This window comes from Mercurialis annua, linkage group LG5 (assembly GCF_937616625.2).
Source record: "Mercurialis annua linkage group LG5, ddMerAnnu1.2, whole genome shotgun sequence".
In the NCBI taxonomy this organism is placed as follows: domain Eukaryota; kingdom Viridiplantae; phylum Streptophyta; class Magnoliopsida; order Malpighiales; family Euphorbiaceae; genus Mercurialis; species Mercurialis annua.
In genome coordinates, this window is record NC_065574.1 from 2,016,264 (window position 1) to 2,027,335 (window position 11,072).

At 29.7% G+C, this 11,072-nt stretch overlaps 1 protein-coding gene and 1 long non-coding RNA gene across 2 annotated transcripts; both read right to left on the bottom strand.

Moving 5' to 3' along the window:
* Nucleotides 1-2,891: 2,891 nt before the first annotated feature.
* On the bottom strand, nucleotides 2,892-3,670 carry LOC126681570 (protein SMALL AUXIN UP-REGULATED RNA 12-like). Its single transcript, XM_050377119.2, has one exon. The coding sequence runs from the start codon at nucleotides 3,546-3,548 to the stop codon at nucleotides 3,234-3,236; it is 315 nt and encodes a 104-aa protein (XP_050233076.1). The 5' UTR covers nucleotides 3,549-3,670; the 3' UTR covers nucleotides 2,892-3,233.
* Nucleotides 3,671-6,527: 2,857 nt separating this feature from the next.
* On the bottom strand, nucleotides 6,528-10,603 carry LOC126681572 (uncharacterized). The gene is made up of 3 exons (XR_007641385.2): nucleotides 10,323-10,603; nucleotides 9,115-9,318; nucleotides 6,528-6,960 (listed from the first exon to the last, which is right to left on the bottom strand). It is a non-coding gene; the product is annotated as an uncharacterized LOC126681572 (long non-coding RNA).
* Between the last annotated feature and the right edge of the window lie 469 nt (nucleotides 10,604-11,072).

Genomic DNA, 11,072 nt, shown 5'->3' on the forward strand with positions numbered 1-11,072 from the left:
ATTTTATTCACTGGATTTTGTGTAACAGAAGATATTCTTCTTCAGCTAAGTTAGTTGGAGAAGAAGTTATACATTCATATACATTATCATAAATATAAATATATATATATATATATATATTAATAGATATGTATATTAGAAACAAAGAATTAATAGATGTGAAATTGTGAGGGGCGCACTTTTGTGGCTGAAATATAAAGAAGCAAAACAGTGCATTAAAGGAAATACAAGGACCAGCTAACCAAAGGCAGCCTTTGTTTCTCTTTAGCTATATATCATATCTAGTGGTCCTATATCAAAAAGTTCTTGCTGCTATATAATATCGCATAAATGCGACAAATTATCTGATGAAACGGATGTGACACGTCGTTTTATAGAGTTTGATCTAAACAATTCTCATTTGATTAATTAAATATTTGAATAAGATAATATGAACATATATATGTATGTTTATATTTTAAGTTCAATAGACATTAGCGTAAGAAGGTTATATGAAATAATAGTAAAAACTTAAAACTTTTAGACGGGTCGATTATTCGATAAGAGAAAAATAAAAAGTTTAGGGATATAGTATCTTCTTCTAGGATTTATTATAAACCACAACATATATGCATGTCCCATTTTTTCGCTTATAATTTCTCATTTGAAAAGCATCCATTAGGCCCCATTATTTCTCTATAATGTACTCAATTCTCATGCATTATGATCATTTGTTGCATTATTTTCTACTTTTAATTTAGTTTTTTGGGATCGAAATATAGAGAGATCCCTTGAATGTGACAATTGCTTGAATAATTTTGGCTTGTCTAGCTATTGGAGAAAGTTGTTAAAGATATAGTTAGTGAATTCAATATCATTCAAATGTTACAAGTGCATATATAGTAGTTCAAGGACATAAATACAAGAAGAATATATACCTTGAATCATGGACCACAAGAGTATCATATAAAAGGGATAAAATACGATCTAATTATATTTTTCATTATTTCTAACATGCATATTAATGCTTGATAGATTTAAATCTATCAAATGAAGATTACCAAATATCAAATTTTAAAAATTTAGATCATAAGCTTCCATATGGTGGTCTGTTAATTGATGATTAATAATATTGTGTATCTAAATATTTATGTCATGTGATCTGATCTGGTCCAAATACAATTAAATGTATACATGTAAATGAATATATATATAGCTAGCTAGCCTTTTAATTATGATCTAAAAGAGTTGTGTTTTAAATGTTAAACATTAATGGAAGAAGGTGAAGGTATACCAGACCCACATTCATATCCATGAGAGTGAACCATTTATAATTAATGATGTTAACGTCCAAATAGGACTGCACTTACAACTCCACATGCACATCAAAAGCCTTTATATCATCCTAACAATTTTACCATTAAACTATACTATTATATTTTAATGAGCTGACGGTCCTAATGAATTTAAGAAACAAAATTAAAACGAGGTAAATTCATGAAAGAAATAAGAAAACATACTATAATGTTTGTTTTACGCCTTAAATTTAGTACAAAAGATCAAATAAGGTCAAATTTGCGGTTTTTGATAAAAACAAAAAATGAGCGGGTTGACTCGTTTTATCTTTCAGCTCTAATTTGTCCGTCATGCTCCTATAATATTTATGACACCAAACCGAACGAACAAGCTGTTGAAGCTAAATAAAAACTAACGGTTGAACCTGCGCATGAATCAAAAGTTCATGCTACCCACCATCAAATGCAGGTCTAATGATTTTAAAAAATCTTAACCTTTTTCTTCTTTTTACAAATATAATATTTTATAAATTTATGTAGCTAAAAAGCATGCTATTTTTAGCCAATAACATCATAACCAAACCAAAAGCATCGGTTATTTTATTATGCTACATGTCATATAATTAATAAAAAGCTATGTGCACAAAAATCTTGAAGAAACAATATTTTTTATTTTATTTTGAAAATACGTTATTTATTTCAGGACTCTGAAATATTTACAAGGAAATTTTCAGAACTGTCTCCCTATAATAAATTTAGATCTCATTTCCTAATTGAAAGCCCTTGTCCTAAAAGAAATACTAAAACTTAAAGAGTTATTTGTACATTTTAAAAAAAATTATCAACATGCGTTATTATTCACGTATCTATAATTTTAAAATAAAATTTCCATTTCCGTTTAAAACACAATCAATATAATTCACATTATTATTTATTAAGAGCTTAAATTTTAAATTAAATTCAAATATTTGATTTTATTAGTTGTCATAAATATATATTAATTTATTTGTATGAAAATATATTCTTATTTTTTATTATTTATATGTTTAAAAAATATAAATAATAAAAATCCTATAATAAAAACCATTTTTTGTCTCTATTTTATATTTATGTTTTCGTGCAACATAATTGAGAAGCTCAAAATCCTATACAATGAATAGGGAGCTAGATTAGTTTCTGAAATGTTTACATTAAGTTGGAAAATGTATTATTATTATTATTATTATTATTATTATTATTATTATTATTATTATTATTATTATTATTTGATTGAAAGGAACATGTATTATCTCCATGAACTAAGAGAGAAACCAAAAAAAGGTAGTATAATGATCCGTACATGCTTAAGTACCCCACATTCTCTGACAAAACTATGCTGTTGGAGTGTGGCCTAAATTTTATATTTTATACTCTATACTATAGTATATAGTACAATTTTATTTTATTAAATTAATATCATGATTATTCTCTTTTCACTTAGCCATGCACATTATTATAATTAACTCTTTCTCCAACATACCCGATTCCAATTAATTTTAGATTTAATTACCTTTGCTTTTCTCTAATAATTAAGAAAAAAAAGCATGTCAGATAAAAAATATATGCACATAAAAATAATTAAAAGAAAAGGAGACAATTAAATTTTATATAATAAAGTTAAATAGGCAGATAATTAAACAATGCATTAATTGCCTTAAAAACTTCTCCCACAGCTGATTAAATCTGTGAGGAAAACCAGACTTACTTTATACAAATCTAAACCCAAAACAATTCTTTTTCTTGGGATCTAGGGTTAGTAATTAGCCACAAAAACCCCAAAACAAAGGGTTTAAAATAAACAAAAAAACCAAGATCAAGAATGAACATGGAGAGCGAGTTAAAAAAAGAGAAGACTCAGCTTCATCTTGAACATCTCCCCATATATGCAAACAGAACGATCTAGTAATCAACGGTGGTGGTTCATCTGAGAGATGATGTTAGAGACAGAAAAACAACTTCTTCACAAGGAATAGTGAGTCCCATGTCATGATCGAATCCGAATTCTTCTTCGGCGAGTCGGAGCAAGCATTGAAACTCGGGGTGAGTTAGAAGCGAGATGGGAACAATGTATCTACTTCTGTTTTCACCAACATAAACTGCAAAGTGACCCTTTGGTACGTCAACTGGTAGACCATCATCATAGTAGCCATGTTTCTTGCCCAAGCTTGAACATCTTTTAAGGATTTGCTTGATCATTGCGGTTTGACTCAGTTTGTTTGATTTTCGAATAGCCATTATTAATTTTCTGTAAGAAAAACAAGAAGAAGATGAAGAAGAAGAAGGAGAGAAATGGAAAAGGAGTTGGAGTGTGGAATGGAGGTGGAGGATATGGGAGGATAGGAAGGGGGTATTTATGGAGAAAGAAATAGAGAGAGCGTGCGAGTACAGTGACGGATCCAGAAATTTTCTATAGGCTAGACATAAATATAAATTAATATTTATATTTTATAATTGCATATAAAATGATTATCTTCATATAAAAATATAATTCTATCCCGACTCTTAAAATTGCCAATTTAATTTGCCAGCTTTTAATTTTGTTGTAATTTTATCACCATCGGAGTATTTGGCGATTTATAGCCGACGTGGCGACTGGATGATGACATGGCATGACAAGCCACATGTTATTAGTAATTGATATCCTTGCAAAGTAGAGTAACAAAATAACATGGTGATGTTTGCAAAAAATTAAAAAATTGTGAATAAGATTGACGATTTATAAAAGTCGTGATAGAATTACAATTTAGTATAAAGATAATTTTTAGAATAAAACAAAACTATTTTATATAATAGATAAAATAAAAAAATATTTGGATGTATCGAACTATACCTTCAGAATAAAAAATAATTGCAACACGAGAGAAAGCAGAACCCGAAAAATTTAAGGTGAGCAAAAGAATTTTTAAATAAGTAAAATTATATTATGAAATCTTAGATTAATAATATTATTCAAAAGGATAGTTACTATTTTAATAAGGTAGATAAAATATAAGAACATCTAGGTAGGTCGAGCCATTCATTCAAGATCGAAAACGGATGAGACAGCGAAGAAGTACAACGAAAGAAAATTTCAAGTAAACAAAAAAAATTATCTTATAAAATTTTATATAAACACTTAAATTTTTAATTTTAAATTTATAAGATGAACAATTATTTATTATACGTTCTACGTAGGTCCGACTATAGGTCCGACTATTGAGAGGGGATGTAGGGGCAAATTAGAAGGACATAAGCACGGGTGTTTTGGGGTATGTGTATGAGGGGAGCCGAACAACGTTGCTTGACACACCTATGTCCGTCGTCCTAATGACAACATGGACCCTCTTTTTTCTTTACCATTCAATTTCTTCTTCATAAATTATCATTTTTCTTTTACTCCTTAGATTTTTTATACTCAAAATAGACATTACAATTCATATATGAAGATCATATCTAAATTATATCCATGTACATTTATGACATGATTAGACTAAATATGAGTATGATATGATTAATAATTATATTTAATATATAAAATTCGAATATGATACGCTATTAATATAGATTATATGATATGGCACGTATAAATACATTCATTTAAATATATTATTGAATCGACATGTTTAATATGATATTTATATCCATCTAAATATTTGAATGATATAAATTTAGTTGATGTAATATAAATAGACCCATTTAACATCTATTAAGATAAGCAACATCATAATTGTAAATAATGCAAAAAATTATTTAAAATATTAAGCATTAAATAAAAGCATTAAAATTTAAGAATTTAAAAAAAATAACTAAAAAAAATTCATGATGTTAAAAGGGATTAGACATACTTTGTCAGTTTAGATATGAAATTAATCATGTAGTAAACGAGGTAATTTATTTACGATACGACTGTTTAAATTAATTTTAATCTCCCCAATGGTCTACCCTTTAATCCCATTGTATTTGATCTATTTTAGTAATGTAAATGAATCTTCACATTGCAATTCATAATTTCAAATAGATTTCATATTTTTTTTATAACTTTCTATCGAAAGGTAACAACAACCTCACTCTGTGTCATGCATGCAGATTCCAAATTCAATCACTAGACTTTAAAGTAAGATCTTAAAAATCAACTTTGAAAGTCTCCATCTAATCTTTTACAAGTATGTATATACATTTTAAATATAGCATATAGTATAAAAATTTCATCTCTTGGTTTGATGAGTCAACATAAAGACAATGATGATATATATTGAGAACAGTGCTTTTCAGTTTTAGTCTTCAAACTTAGTAATTGTCCAAATTAATATTATACCTGAAATCACATGCATATATTTTAAATGTACTGGAGAGTACAATCCATTTTATAGATTTGGTTTGTAGTGATGGTGAATTTACATTAAAAAACAATTTTTTATATGTTAGTACCATCTTTACAAGTACCTAAAAATGTCAAACTTTTTCTTTATGTTTCACTTTTACCAAAAAGAATCACAACAGGAAAATATTTATCACAATTAGGTTACAATTTACCACATTAAAAAATTGGGTCATAGTACAATTGAATATTTAAATATAATAGAAATGTATTTACCGAAAATTGACGTTTTTATAAGATTTTAATATAAATTAAAAAAAAACATTTTTGAATGATTTGCCATTATATGTATAAAAAAGCTACATATTTAAAATCTAAACAAAGATATAAAATTCAGACTAGTAAATGTATAACACTAACTAATATATAAAAAAACATACAGTTTTAAGGTTTAACCGGTTCCCTAATTTTTGATTTTATAGCTTTTTTTTTGTTCAACTTTCACAAATTTAAATTTTAGAAAGAATCAAACCGAACTGACCTATAATTCGTAGTCAAAACCGCAAAACCGGCTAGTTTGGTTCTTAACCACTGATGTTAGGGGTGTAAATGGGCCGAGTCAAGCCCGAGTTAGGCCAAGCTCGAGCTCGAGCTCGAGTGTGTTTTACAGGCTCGAGCTCGACTGGGCTTTAATTTTGAAGCTCGAGCTCGAGCTCGAACAACATTCGAGCTACTCGAGCTCGAGCTCGAACAACATTCGAGCTACTCGAGCTCGAACAACATTCGAGCTACTCGAGCTCGAGCTCGAGTTGAATTTAATAAAAATAAAAACAATAATTAAAAAAATCAAATTTGATGTATTTTAATTATTTTTCACTATATATTATGCAATTTAACCAATTTTTGTGATGCATATCTAAATTTAAAGGTGTAAAAATTTAATATAATGATAATAAAATTATTATTGTTATTTTATAACAAGCTCGTTTAGACCCGTTTAGGCTCGCGAGCCTCACGAGCCTTAGTAAATGGTACTCGAGCTCGGCTCGAGATGGAGCTACTCGAACTCGAGCTCGAGCTCGACTCGAATTTTTCGAGCCGATCTCGAGCTTTTTTCGAGTCAATCTCGAGTAGCCCAACTCGTTTACACCCCTAACTGATGTGTATACACCTATTTGCCTTTTATTTAATGTCATAGAGGTACATTTTTACCCTTATTTTTTTATACTGCTTTTAGGATAGCATATTGTTTATTCAACCCTGCCACCTTGAAGCATCAATACCCAAAAAAACTGTATTTGTCTCTCAACTTAATTGTTGTCTTGCAAGTCTCAATAGCCTTGGATTTATCTACATTAAGAATATACCTGTAACGTTATCAGTCAACTAATTCAATTCAACTCAAACCGGTTGAAACTCAACTATAAATAGTTTATTCACTTAAAAGTTAAATTTCTTGGTTAAAAATATTTATTCTTCTTTCAATTTTAAGTACTTTTGAACAAATAACTTTAATATTTAACTTTACATTTGTTTAGATTTTAACAAAATCGAGTCACGCTTAAATTTACAATTTATAAGTTTGAATAGGAATACAATAAACGAGATGTGAGTTTGAGCCTGGGTCGAACTTGATTTGTAACTTACTCATTAGTCGCACAAGTATCAGCCTCAAATTAGATTCATAAATAGTTTGGTCGTACGAATATACAAGCTACACTTTAGCTTATTAACAGTAGATAAACTTAAATTATTATTTAAAATCTATAATAATTAAGTCAATAATCAACTCTTAAATTAATAATTAATTTATTTCAAACAAATTAAAATTAAAATTAAACTTAAAATTAAAATTAAAATTAAAATGGCAGAATAGCTTGACCCCTTATCTTCTTCTTTATTTCTCAATAGCAATATGAATTTTTATTTTACAATTTAGTAATTTTTAAGCAAGTTATTTTATAAAAGTATTAAATGATTTAGTTCACGAGTTTCTATACGAGTCTGCTTGCAATCAATGATATTCAACCGAACTTGCGAGTTCAACTTAGCAGATAAAGAAAATTATTAAAATTAGTAATTTTAGACAGAAAATTTTAGTTTGATTTGGAAGATAAAAGAATTAGAGATATTTAGAGTAAAGAATTAGAAGAATTATGTTAGAGGACTTGGCCGATTCTAGACTCAAGATTGACGACAATGAAGCAGGCAATAAATTTTTATGTCTAGAGAACAACTCACCATGCATATATGATGTTTCTCAAACTATGAGTCAAGCTTTAAGGAACTGGAAAAGCATAGGTTGGGTTCTACTTTTACTTATGACATAAATTAAAGGGGTAATTAAATCTGAGTTTTCCGGACTTCAAACTTATTTCAAATTGGTGATCGTACTTTAATCTATTTTAATCTGGTTACCGAAGTACGATTTTAGTGACATCGAGAGGTTTCTAAGTGATTTTCGGCCAAATTATATATTGCAATCAATTTTTCATCATTTATACCAAATTATGTCTTATATTTTATGTATAGGCACAATCAACCAAAAACCAACTCATCATTTTTTTCGTTGACTAAAAATCATTCTAGTTGAAATAAAATCATAGTTGAATCGCCAAAATATAACAATCGAAGTACAACGACCCCGGAATCAAATATTCTAAATTCAAGATATCAAATAATCAATCTATCCAAAGTTTTAAATAATTCAAACTCTTAGGTGAAACTTTTGCTATTGTTTTATTTTTTTCTAACACATCTTTGCACGTAAATGTCATTAAATTTGAAGCCGGAATAAATAGATATTTATTTTATATGATGCTCAAATATTTAATTAAATAAATAAAAATTGCCAAGATCGAACTCTAAATTGAAGCTTTAATAACATTGTTAAATAACCAATCAATCCACAAACACAATCTGTTAACTTTAATTTTATCTAACACAAAATTTAATTATGATTTTATGCTTAGTATTTTACCCTAAATTTACACATCTAATCATCCAGCAGAGCAATTAAAAAAAGTGACTCAACCATCGAGTGGTCCTATTCAAATTACCACCACCGAAAATAGTACAACTTAATCAATATTCAGACATAATAAATACTAAGAATATGCACCACTAAAATGTTTCTGCTTGCCTATATTTTCACAAAAAATATATCTACATATTTTTCATCACCCTAAGATAGTGATCTGCAAATGCGAAATTTAATACCCTCATGTGCCAATATCCAACATTTTTGTTTTCTCCTTATGTTTTTCTCAATACCTAAAATGTCCACGACAGACCATCTATGCCCGCATAATTTAACTTATACTATATGAAATGTACCATCAAGTACTGCCCTTCTATAGGCTTAAATGTCATTTAAAGTTGAACTTTTTATCTAATCCTTCAACTAGCATAAAGATTGCAGCAACTGCCATGTTATTAGAAAAAACTTGCATATTTTTAAGCAGGTAAATAATTTTTTACAGTAAAGAAAAGGAGAGGAATTACCGATGAGCCGTCGTCTTTGAGAGAAACTCTTTCCATGTTCTGTGACTGAGATTGATTTGCAGGAATGGACAACAAAATTTGCACCGAAATGCAATGGCCCGCAGAGATTGTAGAGAGTGAGAGGGTATTTTCTTTATAGTTTGATAATGACACAGCCTATTCTTCAGCACATGAAGGCCATGTTACTCTTGCCTCCATATCTCCCTGTAGAGACAACATACTAAGGTTTTGTAAGATCAATTCAACTGCTTCAAACGCCCAAGTTACTTTGAGTTTCTTTTAACTGTCATTTTTTTTTTTACAGTGGCCCCTTAAATTCATATTTCTTTCAAAATTATACTTTGCTGAATTACTTTGCCGGTTAAACAAGCCTAAACGAATCTCTTACGCACAAAAGAATAAACTGGTCTTTTACGCACAAAACCATTATTCATTTTTCATTAGATTATATTAACTTGTTATACCACTGAATTCATCATCTTAATTGGTTGACTGCCATATCTTATAGTGAAAAGGATTTTAAATTCATCACACATGATAATGTTTCAATAATATTTTCTTTTTGTCTTTATTGAACTCGAACTTGCTCAAGTCGAGCTCAAGTAGCTTGGATGTCGTTCGATTACGAGTTCAGTTCGAGCTTGAGAATTTAAGCATGCTCAAGTTCGAATTCGAACTTATAACACGTTCAAGCTCAAGCTCGAGCTTGTAAAACACGTTCGAGCTCAAGCTCGAGCTTTATCACACGTTCGCGCTCACGCTCGGGCTTGTATGACACATTCGAGCTTGTAGGCATAACTCAAGCTCGGCTCGACTCGTTTATAGCCCTAGTTGCACGAAAATTTCTCGAGTTCTACGTTTTTAAAAATGGTTTGATACTGAATATTTTATATGTAATCTATTCTATTTCAAAGTTTTCTGTTTCGATTTTCTCGTTTTAGTTTTTGTGCTGCACAGTTAATATGGCATGAATAGAAGTACAACCACCTCAGTAAAAAGATAAACCTGCTGGTAACGCCACCATGATGCAAGAAATGGAAAACTATTTGAATGATAAAATGACGTCTAAAAAATGCATGATAGACGAGCATACATGGTCAGTTGAAATATTCTGCATAGATGGTGTCATGTTTTTATTCATACTCTACAAATAGGTAACAGATGGGGATGCTGTAGAAACGTAATCAAGCAAAATTTAGCAAACTCACATGGGTTGTAAGGACAATCGTCAGTAATCAAGGGCCCTAGAAAGCAGACTGGCATGATGATCATACTAATATGCTTATCAATCCGATATTTATTATTGAATAGATACTTCATATAGGAGATAACCAACTAAAAAAGACAATTGAGCAAACATTAATTAATGAGATTAGGACCTTGACCATAAAAGGCCTAGATTAGATAGGGTTAGACTTTTAGCCAGTTGTGAGGAAAGAATAATACTATTTAGCAGGACCCACTTCCAAAAACTAATAGAAAAATTAAGAAAATGAAGGATAGGCTTGTACCTGGTATGTGCCAAACCCAGATGAGAAAGACCAAGGAATTGAAATGACCAGGACAGCACAAGCAGGTCCCATTCAAATGCCAGAATGGACGACCCCATTTCTACTCACCATGTATAAAGAGCATCATAAGGACTGATAGAAGTACTTCAAAAAGGGCCCTCGTCTTTATTGACGAATAATTCACTTCGACATGAGAACATGAATTCTGCAAAAACATGGTAATCAAAGCAGTTTGGAAACCAAATTCAACTAAAGTGGCTGATGCATTCAGGGTTTCAATATATAAAAGAACTCTCCAATCATCACAACTCAAAACAGTGATAAACCCAATCGGCACCCTCCTTTCATTCCTCAACTGTGCTCAATTTGAAAAGGGAAAGTAATATAAGTATTGATGAAAGCATATGCATATCAGCCATTATGCAAATGTTGCTTCAATGGCATAGC